The sequence below is a fragment of the Mesoplodon mirus genome, assembly GCF_964341445.2.
Source record: "Mesoplodon mirus genome assembly, chromosome: 13".
NCBI lineage: Eukaryota > Metazoa > Chordata > Mammalia > Artiodactyla > Ziphiidae > Mesoplodon > Mesoplodon mirus.
Genome location: NC_138989.1, coordinates 42,468,830 through 42,492,445, shown reverse-complemented (window position 1 = coordinate 42,492,445; position 23,616 = coordinate 42,468,830). Strand labels below are relative to the sequence as shown.

At 38.0% G+C, this 23,616-nt stretch overlaps 1 protein-coding gene and 1 long non-coding RNA gene across 4 annotated transcripts in view; one reads left to right on the top strand and one right to left on the bottom strand.

The window, feature by feature from the left end:
- Nucleotides 1-23,616, top strand: part of LOC309815136 — a 32,033-nt gene that overhangs the window by 7,830 nt on the left and 587 nt on the right. The window contains exon 2 of the long non-coding RNA XR_014295811.1: nucleotides 17,641-17,697. This is a non-coding gene — a long non-coding RNA (uncharacterized lncRNA). The remainder of the gene's footprint in view (nucleotides 1-17,640; nucleotides 17,698-23,616) is intronic.
- Nucleotides 14,460-23,616, bottom strand: part of PSMA8 (proteasome 20S subunit alpha 8) — a gene marked incomplete at its 5' end in the record, with an annotated part of 30,883 nt that continues 21,726 nt past the window's right edge. For 2 of the 3 annotated variants that reach the window (XM_082641726.1, XM_082641724.1), the window contains 4 exons: nucleotides 14,460-14,575; nucleotides 16,824-16,886; nucleotides 17,002-17,121; nucleotides 22,325-22,447. In XM_082641726.1, the coding sequence (XP_082497852.1) occupies nucleotides 14,483-14,575; nucleotides 16,824-16,886; nucleotides 17,002-17,121; nucleotides 22,325-22,447 (399 nt within the window). In that variant the 3' untranslated portion in view covers nucleotides 14,460-14,482. The remainder of the gene's footprint in view (nucleotides 14,576-16,823; nucleotides 16,887-17,001; nucleotides 17,122-22,324; nucleotides 22,448-23,616) is intronic. The other variant, XM_082641725.1, reaches the window with a different exon arrangement.

The window sequence follows — 23,616 nt, the reverse complement described above, 5'->3', positions numbered from 1 at the left end:
AATAGCTCAATTTCGTTTCTTTTTATGGCTGAGTCATATTCCATTGTATATATGTGCCACATCTTCTTTATCCATTCATCCACTGATGGACACTTAGGTTGTTTCCATCTCCGGGCTATTGTAAATAGGGCTGCTATGAACATTTTGGTACATGACTCTTTTTGAATTATGGTTTTCTCAGGGTATATGCCCAGTAGTGGGATTGCTGGGTCATATGGTAGTTCTATTTGTAGTTTTTTAAGGAACCTCCATACCGTTCTCCATAGCGGCTGTACCAATTCACATTCCCACCAGCAGTGCAAGAGTGTTCCCTTTTTTCCACACCCTCTCCAGCATTTATTGTTTCTAGATTTTTTGATGATGGCCATTCTGACTGGTGTGAGATGATATCTCATTGTAGTTTTGATTTGCATTTCTCTAATGAGTAAAGATGTTGAGCATCCTTTCATGTGTTTGTTGGCAGTCTGTATATCTTCTGTGGAGAAATGTCTATTTAGGTCTTCTGCCCATTTTTGGATTCGGTTGTTTGTTTTTTTGTTATTGAGCTGCATGAGCTGCTTATAAATTTTGGAGATTAATCCTTAGTCAGTTGCTTCATTTGCAAATATTTTCTCCCATTCTGAGGGTTGTCTTTTGGTCTTGTTTATGGTTTCCTTAAAATAGTGATTTTTTAAAACTCATTTCTTCTACATTTTTGTTTGACATTCTACTGAAATAGTTTTCCCATTTCTCTTATGTATGTATCAGCATGGATTCATGCATTCTTTTTTAGTCAATGGGCTATGATCAGTAATTGCCATGACTTATTTTGATTCTCAAATTGTCCGAGATTTGGACAGTAAGAACTCCTTTTTAAGTTGTTTCCCGTATCCTTTTGATGTACCCCCATCATTTTCTGAGTAATGTACATTCTTAAAAGACCATTCTAGTTATTATATGGAGAATGGACTTGGGGAAGGCAAAAGAAGAAACAAAGAAACTAGTTGGATGGCTCTTGCAGGTGAGAGATGATGGCGGCTTGAAATAAGTTGGTAGCAGTGGACAGATTTGAAGTATATCTTGGCAGTAAAAATCTGTGGGTGTTAGTGGTAAATTGAGTAAAGTAGCTTTGGGAGTGGAAGGTGTTAAGAATGACTAACATTTCTAGCTTGAGAAATTGGGTGGATGGTGATTGCATTCACAGTCATGGGGAAGATTGGAGATGGAGCAGCTCTGATGGAAAAGATCAAGAGTTCAGGGCTTCCCTGGTGGCGCAGTGGTTGAGAGTCCGCCTGCCGATGCAGGGGACACGGGTTCGTGCCCCGGTCTGGGAAGATTCCACATGCCGCGGAGCGGCTGGGCCCGTGAGCCATGGTCGCTGAGCCTGCGCGTCCAGAGCCTGTGCTCCACAATGGGAGAGGCCACAACAGTGAGAGGCCCTCGTACTGCAAAAAAAAAAAAAAAAAAAAAAAAAAGATCAAGAGTTCAAGAAAGTTCAAATGGAACTTGAAAGTGGAACAAGAACTAGGCTTTATATTACCTTTCTACCTGCACTTCTTGACAGTATAGATTATACTTGAAGTATTGGGAGTAAATGTTATCATGGAAGGAGAGCAGGTGCAGTAAAGAGAGAAGAACCCATATCAAACCTCAGGATTTCATGGTAGCATAGAAAAAGAAGCCAATAAAAGGAACTAGAGAAGGAGGAGAGGCTGGAGAGATAGGGGGAAGAACCAAAAGGGTGAAGTCAGGAAGCCAAGACAAAAAAAATCAAAACAGGTGAAGTCAGGAAGCCAAGATAAAAGTGATGAACTAGGTGAAATGCTGAGAGGTCACATTTCAATTTGCCTCTTCTAGAATGATGCTTGATGAAGACAGCGATCTTTTGTTGTTGTTCACTGCTATACCCATATATATGGGCCAATGCCTGGTCTATAGTAGGTGTTTCATAAATATTTTTGACTGAATGAATGAATTTGTAGATCATGTGTTTCTGTAGTGTTATCACATTGATTAGATATAATGTCCAGGAACATGTTGAATAATAACAATGATATGCTTCCTAGTCTTGTTCTTTTTTTTTGGCCGTGCAGCATGCCAGATCTGTAGGATCCTAGTTTCCCAATCAGGGATTGAACCCGTGCCCCCTGCAGTGGAAGCATGGAGTCCTATTCACTGGACTGCCAGGAAAGTCCCAAGATGAAGGCTTTGACATCACATCTCAGGGCCATGTTTTGTTTTGTTTTTTGCTGCCATCAAACATGGAGGTGCTGGGAGTTGAACCCAGGGCCTTGTGCATGCTAAGCACGCATTCTACCACTGAGCTACACCTCCCCTTGAGTTCCTAGTCTTGTTCTTGATGTAATATTTCCTCAAGTGGTTTAATTGTTTGATGTTTGCCTCTCCAAAACAAAAATTTGTGTTTTCTTGCATCATTAATAAGTTTCCATGCCCCCCACCCCGTCACCATATGCCCCTCCTCTCCCCCAGTGTCTCTGGAGTAAAACCCAAATGTAGGATAGAAGTCCCATCGTGATGTGACCGCTGGTTGGCATCACTTCTGGCTACCACCTCCCTTTTCCCACATCTTCTTGTGGTGCCATGCTCCTCTTGCCAGGCAAAGAGGTGGGGGAAGAACTTTCCCAAGGAAGTCTTCTTTGACCCCCTCCCCAGCAAAACTCCCCATTATGTTTGTTTTCCTCTTGGTTGATCCTCCTAGTAGATTCTCCTAGTATATTCCTTACTTCCCTGTTTCTCTTGAGACTCTTAAGTTTCTTTCAGAAAGGTCTGTTATTTTACTGTTTAACCTGCAGTTTCTGACACAGTATCGTGAGGTTTTGTGGTAGGAAGGAAGGAAGGAAGTCAAGGTCCCAGGCAAAACAGCTAAAACCTTTCACCCACCATCACCTCTCTGTTTCCAGGTATTCTTCCCACAGACTCTGTCTTCTAAGTTTCAACAAATTCTTCATTATATCTTTCCTAGACTGTCAAGTAATCCCAGCTAATGTATTTCATTTTAATTACATTGTTAACTGATAAGGTGTGATTCTTTTCTTTTTTTATTTTTTAAGAAACTTCTGAATGAGAAAAAAGTTTCAAGTTTTCAGGACTTAAAAGTTGTCGACCTCACCATCTCCTAAAGCTTTATGTACGTTAGATCTGGGTTTAAATTCAGATTTGCAATGTACATTTGTATATCAAAACTCTGAGAAGACTTGCAATAAAGCAACTGTTTTCAAACTTTTTCAGCTCATGAAACGTTAATACTATTAAAACTTACTGAGGACCCCTGAAATCTTTTGTCTGTGTGGATTGTATCTATCAATATTTACCATATTAGAAATTAAAACTGAGAAAAGTATAAATTATTTATTCATGGGTCCATTTAAAAATACCAATAAAAGCCTCGCCACATGTTATATTAGCCAGGGTCCATTCAGGGGACAGATATCACATCAATTTTTTGAAGAGGGAAAATTTAATATAAGACATTGTTAGCTACTAGAAGGTGGTTAGATACTGAAAGGGGTAGAAGAGGACTGACTCTAAGGCATCCTTAGAGTCGCAGATGCAAAAAAGCATCTCCAGCTAGAGGGAGAGTGGGCATTAAAAGAACCAGGGATTAGGAGAGGAACAGTCCCCATGGCTGAGATTCAGACCTCCTCCAAGGGGGCATGGAGCGCACCGCCGGGCAGTGATGAAGAAACTTGCCAGATGAAATGGGCCATTGCTGGTCTATAAAGCCACTGAAGGTGGGGAAAGCATGGCCTTCGGGTGTAACTGGAGTTATCTGTACTTCATAACAGCGGAGTACCAGAATCCATAAGCCAAATAGTTACCTGTTGCTGTGGCTCTGCAGTGTGACTTCAGTGCCCTCTATTGGCGAAGTGTAGCATTTCATTAGCTGGCAAAGGAGAAATGTTACCAGGGTCCACCTCTGCTCTCACAAAAGAGGGCAAAGAAAGGCAGATTTGTAGCTGAGAGTCAAGAAATTGATAATTAGCACACATAATACCATAAATATTTTATAATATTTCATAAATATTTTAAATGAAAAATAAATATAGTTTTCTCAGCCAGAGGTGCCCACATTCTAGTAGGAGATACAAGTGTGAAACAATTATAGACAGTATGAGACAGGTCGCAACAAAGAGCTTTGGAGACACAGAGGTTGGGCCTCTAATCAAGCCCGAGGAAAGGCTTCTTGTGGTGAGTCATACGAAGTTTCCAGAGTCAGCTCAATCGATGAAAAGGAGGAGGAGAAAAGTCTTTTCTGTGAGAGGAAGCATGTGTGTGCTCCCCAGGTCAGTCACATACGCAGCCCCTTGCAAGGGAGCTGCTTTACTGACAAAAAGGGCCTCATGGGGTGGAACCACTTGACCCCAAGCTGCTGGCCACCACAGACTGGACAAGCAACAGGAAGCTGGCCCAAGGGCAGCCACTCCTTTGGCCACAGTGACCCTACCCAGGCCTGATACAAAAATATCAGCTGGTCCAAACACACTTACTCATGCAGAATTGCAGTTGGGAACCTTGGAAAGAGAAGGGAAGTTAACTGTGGAAGCTGAAGCTACATGATTGTAATGGAAAGAGAAGCTAGAGGGGCCATAATGCACATGTATGAGCTAGAAGGTTATAAGGGAAAAGAAACCATGAGTTAGCATAAACTGTGAGTTAAAGAAAGAAAATGAGACTGAGAAAGTCAGACAGTAAAGAGAGAAGAACAGATGTGCTGAAAGGAACTGATCCTGATACTGCTTCAACATTAGAGTTAAGATCCAAAAGTTCCTGATGCTGACATTTCTAACGCGGCCATTCCTAGGAGGCAAAATGATGTTATTGTTCCCAGTTTTGTAATTCCCCATGAGGGCCCTTGTTTCTTTGAATCCTTACTGGAGTGAACCTTTGTTTCTTTTAACCAAAAGATCTCAACTGAAGTGGGCATAGAGAAAACATGACACAATCAGCAAAATGCAAATATCATGTCTGAAAAAAGGTGGCCTTGAATTGTCCCTGAATTCCTAGTGCAGGTGGGCCAGCCTTATATACATGATCTACTCACATGTTATATGTATTTCAAAGACAGAATTATAATTCACCAAACACATCATTTGGAGAACTTTTCAAAACCTCTTTCCTATTACTTTATCCATTATCAATAAATATGATATTATGCTAGAATAAGATAAGCAAAGAACAATCTCATCTTAGCCAGTAATTTTAAGTAAGAAACATGGAAACAACTGGTATCTGATTTTGGATTTTTAAGTTGTAATATAAATGAATGGCTCTCTAACATTCATTCAGTAACTATTTATTAACTACCTACTATAAGCTCAGACTGTTCTAGGCACTGGCCATACACCAACTAATAAAATAGATGTGGAACTTAAAACTCTAATGGGGCGGGGCAGTCAGTAAACACATACAAACACATATTTCAGGTGTTAGGTGTTTGGGGCGTGGGAGTCCTATTTTATAAATGATGGTCAGAGAAAACCTCTCCGATAGGGTGACATTTGTGCAGCAAATGGAAGGAAGTACAAGAGCAAGCCATGCCCACATAAGAGTATGGGTAGAGTGCTGCAGGCAGAGGACAGTTAGTTTCAGAGCTCTGAGACAGGAGCCTGCTTAGTGTTTATGAGGAACAGCAGGGAGGCCAGTGTGGCTTGAGGTGAATGAAGGATGGCAGAAATGGCAAGAGATGAAGCAAAGAGGTATAGGGAAGGTGGGGGAAGGGAGATCACGTAGACCATAGTAGGGGCTACATGTAGATGTCTCCTAAATACTTAGCTAATGAGATCTAACAAGTACTTAGGTGATGCCAGTGCATCCTAAGCATCCGTCATCTGGGAGCTTGACAGAAAAGACTCATGGGCTCTACCTCAGACCGATTGAATCAGAACCTGCATTTTACAAAGATCCTCAGAGATTCATATATACATTAATTAAAGTATGAGAAACACTAGTTTAGCTTATGTTAGTCAGCAAAGACATAGGAAACCACAATCAGCACTTTTTCTTTAATTTTCAGTTTAGGATGGATTTTTCTACTTCTGCAAAAAACATCACTGGGATTTGGATAGGGATTGCATTGCATCTGTAGACGGCTTTGGGTAGTATTGACATCTTAACAATATTAAGTCTTCCCATCTATGAAAACAGGGTGTCTCTCCATTTATTTATGTCTTCTTTTATTTCTTCCAGCAATGTTTTGCAGTTTTCAATGCACAAGTCTTTTGCCTCCTTGGTTAAGTTTATTCTTAAGAATTTTATTCTTTTTGATGCTGTTGTAAATGGAATTTCTTAATTTTCCTTTTGGATTGTTCATTGTTAGTGTATAAAATGCGTCTAATTTTTGTTTGTTGATTTTTTTATCCTGCAACTTTGTTTTCTACTCCAAAGATTCCATTTAAAAAATGTTAGAACTAATAAACATCAGTGAACAAAGATGATTTTACTTCTTCCTTTCCAAATTGGATGCCTTTTATTTCTTTTTCTTGCTCAGTTGTTCTGGCTAGAATGTCCAATACACTGATGAATAGAAGTGGTGAGAGTAGGTGTCCTTGTCTTGTTCCTGATTTTAGAGGAAAAGCTTTCTGTCTTTCACCATTGAATATGATGTTAGCTTTGGGTTCTTATTATGTTGAGGAAGTTCCCTTCTGTTTCTAGTATACTGAGTAATTTTTTTTAAAATCACAATTGATACTTCAGATTCTTTCCCATTTGGTAGCTTAAATGGACACAGAAGTCTTGGGAGTGTTTGAAAATGGCATGTTGAAGATGGTAGAGACACAAAATGGGAGGAGTCTTGGCTCCTAGATTTTTTTTTTTTTTTTATTTCCTAGATTTTCGCTTGGAGGATTGCAATCAACAATGGGATTTGTTATTGAGAAACAAACTGGGGAATTCCCTGGTGGTACAGTGGCTAAGCTTTGCACTTCTAATGCTGGGGGCTCGGGTTTGATCCCTGGTCAGGGAACTAGATCCCACATGCCTCAACTAAAGATCCCCCACGCAGCAACAAAGATCCCACTTGCTGCAACTAAGACCCAGCACAGCCAAATAAATTAATTAATTAAATTAAATTAAATTAAAAAAGAGAAGCAAACTGTGTGGGCTCATCTACTATAGTAGCTAGCATTGCTTTAACATGTAAGCAAAACGTAATTTCCCAAATATAGGAAATGCTCTTACGAATTGATGTGGGAAAAACCCAAAACCTATTGGAAGAATTAGGCAAAGGATATGAACAGTCAATGGAAGGAAAATTCAAAAGGCTTTTAAACAAACATAAAGATGTTCTATATCATTCATAAAAGAAATGCAAATCAAAATTATTTGGGCAAATTTTTAAAAATACAAAGTAAATAGCTATGAAATTATATATTGAGATTTCACCTATTTATTGGCAAAAAAGTTTGAAGCACTGTTTTATTAGTTTGAGTTCAATTAGAGAAGCAAAACCACTGTGGTATCAAATAAGCAATTTTCTTCCTCTAGGAATTAGACCTCACACAACTGTGGGAGTTGATGGAGAAGTCTGTGCAAGGTTGTTGCCACTGGTGTCAGCTCATTCTGGTAGTCAGGAAGGAAAGTTGGATGTGAAGTGGGGAGGGTGAGAATAAACTGTAACCCATGAGGACAAACAGTGCCCTCATGTATCTTTCACCATCTGCAACCTTGGCAATGCTGGTGACCTGCAGGAAAAGCTGGTGTCCTTTGCCATGAAGCTGCATGCAAAGAATCTGTTAGCAAAGAATATGAAGGAGGAGATCCGGTAGGACCTGGAGGAACTAGAGTAGCTATGGGCCTGGATGCCTCCCCACACCAGTAAAGTGAGCCAGCAAACCAACATCCTTTGCGAGCTGCTACAGTGCTGGTGCCCTACATGGAGCTACTTCTCTTCTGCCTTTCAAATACTGTGCAAATTTCTCCTGTGGCCAACTCAAACTGGCAGCCATATAGGAAAGAAAATTCTGGGAAATAGTTCCAAGGTTAGCTGAGTTGATACCGTACAAAGCCAATGCAACTACAACGGGAAAGGTATAGCAGAGGGACCCTCACTCACTGTTAGGAGAAACATAAATTTGTATAATTGTATAACATACTTTTCACCCTGAAATTCTAATTCTAGTGATTTGTCCTGTAAATATACTTCTAAATATGGGAAATGACAAAAGTTTATTCATTGCAACATTATTTGCAGTAGCAACACCATGAACAGTAATGATCATCAATAGAAGACTGGTTAAGAATTTAACCTTGGGCTTCCCTGGTGGCGCAGTGGTTGAGAGTCCACCTGCCAATGCAGGGGACACGGGTTCATGCCCCGGTCCGGGAAGATCCCACGTGCCGTGGAGTGGCTAGGTCCGTGAGCCGTGGCCGCTGAGCCTGCGCGTCCGGAGCCTGTGCTCCGCAGTGGGAGAGGCCACAACAGTGAGAGCCCCGCGTACTGCAAAAAAAAAAAAAAAAAAAAGAATTTAACCTTATATCTGTACGTTGGAAAGAATGAGCCTCTCATGGGAAGATCCTCAAAGATATGTTAAGTGAAAAAATCAAGATACAGAACAGTGTACAGTATGCTACCACTTGCATTAAAAGATATATTCATGTTTGTATATGTATGGAATATCAATAGAAGTATACTGAAAATATCAGTAGAAGCATACTGATAACATCCGTTACCTTCAAGAAGAGAAACTTAGTTACTGGGGGACAAAAATGAGATGGAGTATTTTTACAATTTTTTTAAAAGTTGTGTACCACGTGAATGTATCAGTTATTAAAAATAAGAGTCTCCTTTAAATGAGACTGTTACATGCATTTCTTCTGTAGTTTATTTCTGACATATGCTTCTTGAAATCAAGATCTTACAGAAAATATTCTTGTGACCTGTTTTCTCTATGATAGGTAAAGCACAGTATACCTTTATAACTCTATTGAAAATACAGTGAAAAACCTTCTTATAATTTTTAATTAGATGAGGCATTTTTATGACCCCTCAATAACCAATGAAAATTTATATGGAGTTATGATAAAGTAACTGCTTAATTTCTTTCTAAAGGAATGTCAATGTATGAAATATATATATACACATGTAGATATATTTATATATGTATTCAATTAAACAGGACAAAGCATGGGAATACTTGGAATGAAGAGCCCTAAGGAAATATGAAATATGAGATTAAGTGGGGTTTTTTGCAAACTTGGAGAGTATTTATTTCAATCACATCCTTTTCCAAAGATCAAGTAGAAATTTACTTGCTTCCAAGTGTCTTTTAAAACTTACTGTGCAAACTGCAGATCTGCTTCCTAAGAGAATTAGTCATGACTTCACTTCAGATGATGGTTAGATTGTCATGTCTTTCATTACTTCACTCACTTGGTCATCATCCTCAAGATGACCAGGAATGAGGAAAAAAAAACTTTTAGAAAGGATTAAGCGCTAACCTTAGTAATGAAGCAAAGCTGTCTCTGGCTCTGTCAGACAAGGGAATATTGTAATCACCACTCTTATACCATCCACTATTCAAGAAATAAAGAAATATGATGTGTCAAGTGCAGTTGAAGCCCCGTGTGTTCGCTTCTCTTCCAACCATCCTGATTTTGCTTTTTATTTTTACTACATACGGATACATACATAGACAACACAATACATTATAGTTATGCATGCTTTTAAGTTTTCTTAAGCAGTGTGCTTCTTGAGGGCAAGGTATGCGTGTTTAAACTTTCTTAAACTTTTTCTGCATTGAATGTTTTTTGGATTTATAATTGTAAGATACATAATAAAGTATAGATAATTGACATGTACAGTTTAGAGAATAATGAAGTGAACATGCACATGCTCACCACCCAGCTTTATAAAAGCCTTACCTTTCTTGTGCATTTCTCTCCCTGGCTCCCAACAGAAGTACTCATGTCCTGACTTTTGCAACAACTATAACTCCCTTGCTTTTCTTCAGTTTTACCTCACTGTATCTGTTAAACACTATATTTAGCTTTGTAGGTCTTTAAGCTTTCTATAAACATTCCTTTGTGTATACTCTCTCACAATTGGCTTTAGTTTTTGCTCAATGTTTTGGAGACATATACCTGTTGTGTACATGTAACTGTAGTGCCTTCTTTTTCCCTGCTATATGGTATGCTACTGTATGAATAAATCACAATTTATTCAGTCATTTTCCTATTGATGAATATTAGGTTACTTCTAATTTTTTTTTTGCTATCACAAGCAATGCCTTTATAGGTGATTGTTTTTATGCACATATACTAGAGTTTCTGTAGGCTATATATCTCAGAGTGGAATTACTGGCTGAAGGACACTTGCCTCTTTGACTTTCTAGATCTCACTACCTTGTTGCCCACAGCAGGTGTCCTAAAGTCCAATAGCAGTATAGGAGTTTCTTGGGCACCAAATGCTCACCAACATTTTATATAGTCTAAAAAAAAATTTTACACAGTCATTTTTAATTTTTGCCAACCTGATGGCTGTGAAGTAGTGTCTCATCATAGTTTAATATGTGTTTCCTGGATTAGTGTGGTAGAGCATTATTTAATAAGCTCCTCATAAAGAGAAAATCATTCAGATGTTCTCTTCTGTGAACTGCCTGTTTAAATGGTCCATCCATTTTTCTGTTGCACTGTGTTTTTAATTCCTTTGAACCAACAGTCCTATATAAACTCCAGACACACACCTTTTATCAGTTATATGTTACAGATATCTTCTGCCATTTGTGGCCCGTCTTTTCACTTTCATTATGGTATCTTTTGATGTAGAGAAGCTTACATTTTCAGAGTTGAATTATCAATCTCTTCCTTAAGTGTTAGCACTTTTTGTAGCTTGTTTAGATACAAGGTCTTAAAGATATTTTCCTGTATTGTCTTCTAAACGTTTTACCTTTTATGTTTATGTCTTTAATTCATCTGACATTGACTTTTTAAAAAATGGTGTGAAGTAGAGGTTCCATTTTCTTTCTTTCCAAATGGATAACCAGTTGTCCTATTTTCTTTCTTTCCAAATGGATAACCAGTTGTCCTATCACCATTTATTGAAGCACTTATTCTTTACCCACAGATATGCAATGCTAGCTGCCATAACCCAAGTATCCCAATGAGGGTGGCTGTGTTTCTAGGCTTTTTATCGTCTCATTCTTATTTTGGTTATTGTGCCAGTACAGCTTTCTCCTGGGCAGCACTGGCATCTGCTCAAATGCCTTCTCTGATTCTCAACCCCTTTCTGTTTTTGGCCTCTGGGGATTTCCCTTACTTCTTGTGAGTTCAGTTATGCATTTAAAGGGCATATGTTATGTTTATTAGATCTTATCCAGCATTTCTTTGCCTGTAGTGAGAGATTTTTTTCAGACTATATAGTTAATGATAACCTAATGATGGAAAGAGAAGTTGTTTAGCTGATTCCCAAAAACAAATGTTTGTGATCATCTCACCTTGAGGATACAAGGGAGGAAAAGCACAAAGTGCTTGCATATTGCATTTTTCCAGTAAAAGAGGTAAAACTGACATTTTAAATAGCAATAATGTTTGAATATATTTTGGCTAAAACTTCACATTAAATTAAAAATCACTTTGTATAGATCAGCGAAACATGACCAAAACAATACTTAGATTTCCAAAGTAAAACAAAGCAATTGAGTCAAAAATAATTTGACTCTTATGCCAGTTACAGGAAGAATAAAACCAATGAGATATAAAAGCCTCTGCCTCCTATGATACAGCCTTGTGAGGAAGATTTGGGGGAAATGTGTCCATTTCGATGGATAGCTGTGGTGTAAAGCACTATAAACGTCAGCACTTTGGGCATAAACTATACAACGTGTCTCATAAGAATTAAGTGAGTTAATGTTTATAAAGAATTCAAAACAGTGTCTGGCATGTAGTAAGCACTATATGAGTGGTTGTTTAATAAAAATAAGGGGTGGAATTACAACCATATCATTTGGATGGTGTGTCCCTATTTCCCCCCATATAGAAGACATGTCTTCAAGACAAGGACCATTTCTGGTACTTAGCACAAAAAGAATGTTCAATGAGGATGAGGAGCAGGTGAATGCACCTTCATGAGAAGGCTCCCCAGGGCCATGTGTGGTGTAGCAACACACCCCTCTCTTCCTGGAGGTCCCCCCATTTTTACTTAACCAGGGTCTGAATCCACTTTCAGGGACCCTGCATGCAGTATATATTCAACAATTATGTGGCGCCTTCCCATCACTATAATGTTCAACAAGGGCCAAAGACATTAGGGAAGACATAGAGATTGAAAACAGGCACATGACAAGATGCTCAACATCACTAGTCACCAGGGAAATACAAATCAAAACCACAGTGAGATACCGCCTCACACCTGTTAGAATGGCTATTATCCAAAAGACAACAAATAACAAGTGTTGGCGAGAATGTGGAGAAAAGAGAACCCTGTGTACTGATGTTGGGAATGTGAATTGGTTCAGCCACTATGGAAAACAGTATGGAAATTCCTCAACAAAATTAAAAATTGAAGTACCGTATGATTCAGCAATTCCACACCTGGGTATTTTTTTTTTTCTTTTTAGGCCACACTGCACAGCCTGTGGGATCTTAGTTCCCCGACCAGGGATTGAACCCAGACCCCCTGGAGTGAAAGTCCTAACCACTGGACTGCCAGGAAATTCCCCAGTCCTGGGTATTTATCCTAAGAAAACAAAAATGCTAATTAGAAAAGATATATGTACCCCTATGCTCAACTCAGCATTATTTACAGTAGCTAAGATATGGAAGCAACCAAAGTATCCATCAGTAGATGAATGGATAAGGAAAATATATACACATGCGCATGCGCGTGTAATGGAATATTACTCAGCCATAAAAAAGAATTAAATCCTGCCACTTGTAACAACATGGATGGACATAGAGGGTATTATGCTAAGTGAAATAAGTCAGACAGAGGAGACAAATAGTGCATTTTACCTATATATGTAATCTACAAAACAAAACAAATGAACAAAAAATAAGGAAACAGAAAGAGTTATAAATACAGAGAACAAACAGGTGATTGTCAGAGGGGAGGGCATGTACAAGGAGGAAAGAAATAGATGAGAGAGATTAAGAAGTACAAACTTCCAGGGGCTTCCCTGCTGGCACAGTGGTTGAGAATCCGCCTGCCAATGCAGGGGACACGGGTTCGATCCCTGGTCCAGGAAGATCCCACATGCTGTGGAGCAACTAAGCCCGTGTGCCACAACTACTGAGCCTGTGCTCTAGAGCCCGCGAGCCACAACTACTGAGCCCATGCACCTAGAGCCCATGCTCTGCAACAAGAGAAGCCACTGCAGTGAGAAGCCCGTGCACCGCGATGAAGTGTAGCCCCCTCTCGCTGCAACTAGAGAAAGCCCGTGCACAGCAACAAAGACCCAGCGCAGCTAAAACTAAAATAAATTAATTTTAAAAACAAGAAAAAACAAACAAACTCACTCATATAAAAAGAGATCAGATTTGTGGTTCCCAGAGGCAGAGGTTGGAGGAAGGGGCAATTGGATGAAGGCAGTCAAAAGGCACAAACTTCCAGGCATAAGATAAATAAGTACTAGGGATGTAATGTACAACATGGTAAACATAATTCATGCTGCTGTATGTTATATATGAAAGTTGTTAAGAGAGTAAATCCTAAGAGTTCTCCACAAGAAATAGAATTTTTTTTCTGTTTATTTCATTTTGCATCTATATGAGATGATCTTCACTAAACTTATTGTGATAATCACTTCATGTTTCTAAATCAACTCATTATGCTGTACTCCTTAAACTTATACAGTGCTGTATGTCAATTATATCAATAAAAGTGGAAGAAAAAATAAAGTATACAAGAGGATGTGTGTAGGTTAATGCAAATACTGTGCCATTCTGTATAAGGGACTTGAGCATCTGCATATTTCGGTATCCACAAGGGGTCCTGGAACCAATCTCCCTTGGATACCAAGGGATGACTGTACTGCAACTTATAAGGTAAAATAAATATAACAAAATATTTAAAATTTTTTTAAAAGGCTCTGACAAAATTTTGGCAATTCACCAACACAAGGATGTTTTTATCATTCATCTAGAAATGCAAGTCAATAGTATATTCAGTTTATTTTGGAATAGCTATCTTTACCTGACAGTCTATGCTCAAATGGCACCAAATTATTAATTTTTAATTAAACATTTTTATTAATTAAATTTGCATGTATGAAAAAAGTAACATACTAGGCAAGTTATAAAGTATAGTCTCGGGCTTATATAAAATCTCGACTGCTTTCAACAATTACTGAACTCTCTTTTCAAAGAAAATCTTCATACTAATGTATGTTTGTCTATGTAATAGACTGAAGACAGCCACAAATGGCATTCTCAAAACAACATGTAACTACTAAATGTAATGTTGCAAATTAACTTATTTCCTTAAAATTTCACTAAATAATTCTAAGGAGCACAACTAAATATTAAAAGCTCCCAGTGTTTATCCTCAGAATTAGGCAGTCTTCTTTGATTTTTTCTTCTCTGCTTCTTCCTTTTCCTTTCCTGTTTCATTTACTTGTAATTCAATTTCTTTGGCACTAAACATCTGAAAAGAGAAAAAAAATTAAAAAGCAAATTTCAATTATAGCAATAATTTCTAAATATTTATAATGCAAAGGACCCCAATTATATTTTATAAATTTTTATGTTCTATTTATAACATTATATTTTATAACTTCAAATATATAATGAAATATTTCACAAGGTTCAAAAGCAACATACTTGTAACAATTATGGACAAAACCAGAACTCTATGACATTTCCACTCTCGTGTGCTAATATAGAAAGCTGGGCAAATGCAACATTGCGTTACATATCCTATATGTGATAACTCTGAAAACATTTTTATGTGAGGCTTATTCTATTCATGAGCAAATAACTCATTACTGAACTCCTATCCCTACCCCACTGTGTGATTCTTGAAAAGGTTTGTCTATTTTATCAGCTCATGGACTAGCCAAAGGCAGGAAAATGATGATTTACACTGTGCTTTGTTTACAGCTACTGAGTAGAGAGCAAAACAGTTTTTATTTTATTTAAATCAATTTTATTTTATTTAAAATCAAAGGTGGGAGCAACGTGCTCAAGATCATACGGTTAAACAAATGTATCTGCTGGAAATTAAACCCAGATCTATCCAATTCCAAAGCACAGGCTCTATTCACTACACAGCCTATTGTGAAATATCATGTGGAAAGATAGTGTAACTTTGGTGCCAGTACACATACCATTCTACCACTCATAAATAAAACTATATATATATCTATGTGTGTGTCTGTCCAGGTGTGTACATATGTATGTGTTGGGGCTGGAGAGGTGACTCTGGAGTCAGTGGTTCTGTGTCCCTGTGGTGTTGACACGTCTGTCCCTGAGTCCTTGGCAGCAGGGGTGACAACCTGACCCAGTTCCTATCTCCATACTCTGCTCAGCACCCTGGTTATTTATGTGGAGCCTTGCAGAGGCAGACCCAACTACCCTGTCCCCATTTCTCTTATTCATTGAAACTTGCTCCTGTACTCTCCTTGCATCCCCATCCATTGGTGTCAAAAGAACAAGAACAACAACAACAAAAAAACTGTCAAGAAAACAAAACAAAAGCAAAAACCACTGCTCCGCACAGCACTGATTTTAACATTATTTCCCCTTGAAATATTTTCTTTAAAACAAAAGTTATATGTAAAATAATCCTTTTTAGCACACTTTTCATATAGTTTCCCATGCAAGTGCTTTTGTACACCCTCAGCTAAAGAAGAGCTAGTTAGCAGTGTGAAGCTCTACCTAATGAACAATAGTGAACCACATTTCAAATGCTCTTTAGCCAATGAGTCCTCTATCACAATATTTAGAACAATTTATCACAGCGTTCTGAATACTTTATTTTGCAGTCTAGCAGTTTTAACACATAATGGCTGACAAAAGGTGTACAAATAATAATGCTAGACTTGCCATAAAGAAATATGGAAGGATTATCACACTAGATATTAAAATGCAAGTCTTACATAAGCTCAAGGCACTCATAAATGAAAAGTAGAGAAAATAGATAAAAAACCAGTAGGCAATCAAGAAAGGGTGTTTTGTTTTGTTTTGTTTTGTTTTTTGCGGTACGTGGGCCTCTCACTGTTGTGGCCTCTCCCGTTGCAGAGCACAGGCTCTGAACATGCAGGCTCAGCGGCCATGGCTCATGGGCCTAGCCGCTCCGCGGCATGTGGGATCTTCCCAGACTGGGGCACGAACCCGTGTCCCCTGCATCAGCAGGTGGACTCTCAACCACTGTGCCACCAGGGAAGCCCAAGGGTGGTTTTTTGACATAATGAAGGATAACATTATGTTAGAAGCCTAGAGGGCCAGCAATTATATAAATGGCAGCTGAATGACACTGGCTAGAAGCTAATCTTGATTTCAGAAGATGTAAAGACAGGAAGAGTAACTGTTCTCTATATGGTGCCAGGAATGAATCTTTGTAAGGAATACGCTACACTGACCCTATATAGGACTGACTCAGTAGGGGTTCCTACTTATAAGAACATATACTAAATGGGGTAGGCCTATATATAGATCTCAGCACATCTAAGTCTTCCCAGAGGGCTAGGAATAGATAACTGCTTGTGTAATAAGCATGTACAAGTTAGTGACTATTAGGCTACAGAAACAAAACAGAAGTCATCATAGTGTCAATGGATGCTAATGGATGTTTCAGGCTTATAATAAAAGATTCACAGGTATCAACAACATATTAAATTTTGTCAAAATACTTTATACCACAGATATTTTTTCCTCTTTGTTTAATGACTTACCTTCAAAGGTTGCTTTCTTCTTATTATACCAAGTTCAATGTTTTTTCCATCAGATTGGACAACCTAATGTAAAACAAGTGCAATTTTAGAATTACTTCAGGAAAGTCTCTGTTTTAATAAGCGACTGAATGAGGGGAAAAAACATGCTTTTCTGTATATGCTTTATTAGATCACTTACTTCCAGCAAAGCTCTTATTGCTAATTTGATAGTTTCATTGTCGTTTGCTATAGCATCTTCTGTGTAATTCTTTTCTAGAAATTCTCGGACGGTTTTAGCACTTCGACCTATTGCATTTGCCTTGAAAGGTAGAAGATAATTATTAATATCACTGCAATATGAATGAACTTATGGTTACTAAGTGAGGTTTAGAGCTTACTCCTATATTTCTTAGCATAATTACTAAATGAAGATTGTAGTTTCAAAGATTTAGCAAACATTTCAACAGCTCATTTGATTACTATATGAATAATCTGTGGTGATGGCATGCCTGACTTTCAGATATACCAATGCTTTCCTGGCCAGTGCTTTCTATTTCCTTAATGGCTCCCAAGTCCTAGTAGTCAGAAAAGATTAAAAGAGTTGAAACTCAAAAAGATGTGAAGAGGAAAGGAGACATAACTTTGCAATATGATGCAAAAAGAAAAGAAAAAAAAAGGACATCACTGTGAAGAAGAAAGTTGTTTCTGTGGATAGGACTGTGCATCATTTTCTTAGAACTTAGAACATAAGTATACTAATTACTGATTCATTATATCCTTTGACTATAAGCAAGAAGGGCTGCTTCTGTTCCATGCCCCATTTTTCTTTGTTCTTTAGAAATTTTCATCAGATGAAGGGAAGAGGAAATGCATTTTCCTGGCTGCATGACTACAGGTAGTATATGGCATGTTCTTTCCATTTGGTCTCAATATCCAGTACTAGTAATGATAATGATGATGATAACAGTAATTTATATTAACAGAGCACTTAATGTGCCAGGCACTATGTTAAGCATTTTACATGGATTATCTCATCTTAACCGTCACAAAAACAATTAAATAGGTACTGTTACTACTCTAATTCATTGAGGAAGAAATGAAGGGTTGACGGGGTTAAAAGAGCCTTCTCAACCTCAGCACTGTTGGCATCCTGGGCTGGATAGCTCTGCCCTTGTGAGGGCTGTCCTGTGTACTGCAGGATGTTTAGCAGCCTTTATCCACTAGATGCCAGCAGCACCCCGGCCTCAGCTGTGACAACCAAATGTGTCTCTAGATATTGCCAAATGTCCCTTAGATGGGACAAAATCACCCCCATTGTGAACCACTGGCTTAAGTAACCTTGCCCAAGATCATATAGCGGGTAAGTAGAAGATCTGAGCTTTGAAACCAAGTAGACGGAATCACCAATCCAAGCTTTGAACTCTATACCCCATGCTGCCACATGCCCCTTGCTGTGATGTCTCGAGAGAGAGAAAAGAACCAGCAGAAAGGCCCATCCTTTCACCGAAGGATTCTGGCACGAAATGGGGGATGTCTCAGTTCCAACTGGTAGGTGTTATGATTACTGGAAAGATATCTCAAAGGAGTCTTTTAGGAAGTAAGAATGAAAACACACCTTTTGTACTACATGAGTATATAGTTCTGCTACTTGACAGAACTTTTTTGATACCTTTATATTTCAGAAGATTAAAATAAATAGCTGTGAAATTTTAAATCAGATTTTGTGGCCTTGAAATTTCATTAAGATCAAAGGTAAAGCCTTCAGCCTGGTATGACTTTGGAGTTTATCAGCTTCTAGTTTGTTTTGGTTAACTAATTGGTTGCTGCCCAGAGAGGAAGTACATAAGGTAGTGGTTTGTCCAAAAGTCTCACTGAGCCTTTAGAAGTCACCTTGTAAATTCCTGGTGACGTTCCTGTCCACCTCTTCCAATTGCTGATGTCAAAATTCTTTAACTCTTAACCTATTTGACTGGTTTCCTAAAATCTAGCTGCTTCTTGCCACACTCATGCCCCTACCCTCCCTGCAACCCGATCACCCACTCCAGCTCACTTCAACAGACTCTGATGAGTTTGCAGTGTTTTTCCTGCCTGCCTATCCAGATTAATGACAATTTTCTGTGGCAAACAATATTAGCTGCCAACCCCAATATCCATTCTTCCTTTGTAACAGAACTCTAGGCAATGTGCCTGCTGAAAAATGTCATGTCCTACCCTCTGTTACCAAAAGGTATATACAGGTGGAAGTAACTGGGTGAAACTTCTAGGAATCCTTGCTGCCTGTAATGCAGACATGTTGGCTGGAGGTCTAGTAACTACCTTGAGAGCATGAGAAAAGACTAAGATAATAAAAGAGACAAACACCAGCAACTGCCTATTTCAACCTTCTCATTAGGTGGGAGAAATAAATCCTTCTGTGTGAAGAATCATCGCATCTCTGTTAGGAGCAAAGAACAATAACTCACGAGTACACCTTTGAGTAGATCCTGTGACGTACTGCCCCACCCCCCTTCAGAAATGAAAGCCTTATTCCTACAGTTGCTGGAAGTGCCAATGGCACACAGCCCTCAGCTCTTAACTTCTTTGAGAGGTGCCTTTGTTAACAAGAGCTGCCTCACCTAAGGTCTTGTACTGTCTAGGGTTGGCCCAAGTCCAATGACTGATTGATGAAGAGCTATTAATGTCCAGACCCTCACCCCAACTTGGAACAACTTTGAAGAGCTACCCCAGATCCAGGGCTTCCCAAGGGATTGATGAGGCCTTTATTGAGATTGCACTACAGTCCAACTTTTCCCTCAGCCTAATCTGGTTCCCTTCCCTTCAACAAATGCTGATCCCCAAAGCACTTCCTAATATGCTTCCTAAAAATGATGGTTAAATGGCCTTTAAATATTTTCCAAAGAATACCAGAGTGGAGAGAGGATCTATGATAGAAGGGTTCCAAATTCAAGTAATCTTGGAGACTACTACTTTAACTGCTTCTAGAATATTTATAACGCCTTTTAGAAGATGCAGAAGGTAACAAAATTTATTAAATTTCTTTAGAAAAACATCTCTCAAAGTTAATTAGCTTTAAAGAGCTTGTTTACATTACACCTATTAACATCAAAAGAAATACACTTTGAGAAACACTGCTCTGAAATATACAACATATTAACTTTGTTCCTGTTTTAAAGTGTTACCTACAACAGCAAAATACTTGGCCTTATAAGCTCTTTACCATCGCTCCATCCAAGCTGTCCTTGCCGAAGTCACCAGTGACTTGCCTGTTACCAAATTCAATCATTTCATGTCCTCTTCTTACTTGATCCATCAGTGGCACTGACTCAGCTGATCAACTCTTCTTAGAATACTGTTTTCACTTAGGATCCAGGATATTGCTTTCTGGGTTCTCCTCCTTTACAGACTAGGCTGGATCTATCCCCACCTTTCACTGGCCACTGCCTCTGATCTAAATCTGGTCTTGCCTGAATTATTATTGAGTCCCCTAACTTGTTTGCCTGCTTCTACCCTACAATCTGTTCTCAATAAAAGAGATACTTCTAAAATATAAATCAGATCATGTTACTCTAATAAGCAAACATCTCTAGTGTCTATTTCACATGTCCTCTATGTGTACCGTGTAAGACTACAACCCAGTACTGCAGTGTTGTCATCTCACGGTACCAGAGCTGTGTTCTCAAGTCCTCTATACCCTCCTGTCAGGCTACGTGGTATAGGAGGTCAGAGTAAAAAAACAAAACATAGAAACAAACAAACAAAAACACTTGATCTTATGTTTAAAGCGCCCCCCCCAAATAAAAATAAAACCGGAAGATTTTACTCCACCTTTAAAGACTGAATATCAGAATTTATATTAAATGTATAGAGAATCCTTTGGCCTAGGGAAGTAGCATGAAGTAGTGGACAGAATACTGGACTAACAAGCAGAAGACCCTGAGTTCTAATTCCAGTTTTGCTATTAACTAGTGAACTTAAAAAAAAAATCACTTAACTCCTGAGTCTTACTTACCAAATACATAAAATTAAAGTTTCCAAGACTTTTTTTGTTATAGACGATTTTTTTAAGCTGCATAATGCTTCCTTCAACCAAAATCTTATAAGAAAGTACAACATGTAAAATCAGTAAAATGATGATAACGGGGTGTATGTGTGTGTGTGCACAGGCTCACGCTGTTCACACCCTCCCCACCTCCACCACGTGGCCTTGCAGTACCACAGCAGCAGTTTCAGACCTGAGTGATAAATGAAATCCCCAACAATTAAAAAAATTTCCATAATTTTCCTGGCTGACCTTGAAATGAAATAAAAATGCTTCTCTATATAACCCCCAGGGAGCAACCAAATTAAAATAGAAGATTATGTAAACTTGGAAATTGTTATGATATTGAAATGAAAGGTCAGGATGTAATGATAAATGTAAACAGAAGATGGCAGACTTCAAAATATTTAGAGAAAGATTGAGTGTAATAATTTGTTTTGTTTAGGGCATAGATTTGGGAGGCACATGAAATCTATAGAGTACCTGTAAAAGATTTCTAACCGGCAGAAAAAAAGTCTGGCATTTGCATCAGGTAAATTCATAGTTTCTGGTTACCAATTAGATTGTCCAGATAGCTTTTTAAGATGTGCCCTTAATAACGCAAGTATTCAGATCTTTGTGGCAAGAATATAATCCACTCTTTTAATGGCCTGGTTAACTCATAACCGTCTTATGAGTATGGTCAGCTAAAATCAAATCCTTTAGTTAATACAGGTTTAAAGACCAAGGTAGTATTTCCCATGAATTTATTTGGCCCTTAATAATAGTAAAATAAGCTTTTTATAAAATTATTTAAAGCCTGAGTGTTTAAACTTTTAATAAAGTCAAAATCACTTAGACTCTATAGTATATAGTCTTATTCTTATATATGAGAATATACAAAAATTCACTTCTGCAAGCTGTCACTAGTTTCCCTAAGCCCTAGACTTTTGTATTAGATTTGAGTTTACCATTAAACAAAGTTAGCAGTTGGGTACTAAAACAAGAGTAACAACTTATCTGGAAAACAAACTATGTTCCAGGAATTATGTGGATACAACTGCCAGGTACTGACACATAGATATAGATTCATAGTTTGGGGTGCTTTGACTCTCCTAGAATAGAGGATATATTAAAGATTTCACCATGAGACTTAAAAGCTCATTTAATTCTTTACTGAAAACAAAAAGACTATTTCTACTCAAAGCAAGCATCCTACTAATATGGAGGAATGAATGATGAAAAGAAACTGGGTATTTATCTTACTTTGCCATTTATATACATTTTGGTTTGTCACATTTTTCAAAAGTAAAGATCCTGTGATTAATAAACCAAAGTGTTTCTTTATCCATCCAAAACCATCATACTTTCTGACTAGCTAAATTGTTACATAAAGTTTATACTACCATCAATATTTTAGTACAACATAATTTGTTGTCAGGTCCCTGAAAGCGATAAAGCACCTACTCAAATTCTAAAATACATTAACAAATTCATGACTCACCTTCCAAGCATGATAAGCACCAGAGGGATCAGTCTGATATAATCTTGGGATACCATCATCATCAAAACCTACAATTAAGGCAGAAATACCAAAAGGTCTTCGTCCACTGCTTTGCGTATATTTCTGAAAAATAAAATGTTTTCATGACTACTTTCTATATGAGGCCTTTTAAAGAAAGGACAACACTATTACTTATCAAATAACAAATTCCAATAGTAAAGTATTCCTGATAAAATGATCTTTATTAATTACTATTGTGTATAACTTCAAGATCCTCTTCCTTTTTCTGTACTAACCACAATCCATGATGAAAATTTTAAGAAATAAATGTACACAGTAAAATAAAATTGTAAGTTTCTTATGTATGGTCTTAAATTTGTTTTCTCGTTGCCTTATGTAAGTTTGGTAACATAACTACACTGTAATCTTTTTTCTTACTTCAGAGAACTGTGCACGTCATACCATTTTGGTTCCCAATAAAGCTGATTTCAATGAGCTGTGCTTTGGAAGCATGTCCTTGGTTTACTTTGAGGGACACTTTGTTATTATCAAGTATTCTTACTTGATACTATTCCTATCAAGTATATTCTGTTCACTATACCAAGTTATCTCTATATAAAAACCCAACTAAGATACTTCTTTCAGTACCAAGACAAGGAACCTCTGTTTCTCTTGAAGAAAAAATATGTTTTTTCCTGACTGACAGTGGGGCACTGGAAACTAATGGTATTTTTTACTTTAGTGCCAGGAACTTTCTGAATTTGTGCTCTAGGGAGTGGAATTCACACTAATTCTGAGACTGGCATCCACAGAAGTTGTGCAGAGAGGCAGCCCTGGCAGAAAACTCAGGACTACATTTGTAGGCAACTGTAGGAACTGTATATAACTCTATGGCTTGAGATAGCTTTATACTAGCTTTCTTCTTGGACTTGTCTACATATCTATTTTTAAATTTTAATTGTATTATATCTATATTTATAGGCCACTTTAAGTTTCGGGGTTTTTTGAGGTTTTTTTTTTGGCTTCATGGCTTGTGGGATCTTAGTTCCCAGACCAGGGATTGAACCCGGGCCCCCTGCAGTGGAAGCATGGAGTCCTAACCACTGGACCGCCAGGGAATCCCAAACCACTTTAAATTTTGAATGCAAATAGTGAGTTAAAACATAAACTTTTTTTTAATAACATACTTTTATTTTTTATAAATTTATTTATTTTTATTTTTGGCTGCGTTGGGTCTTCATTGATGTGCGGTCTTTCTCTAGCTGTGGTGAGCAGTGGCTACTCTTCGTTGC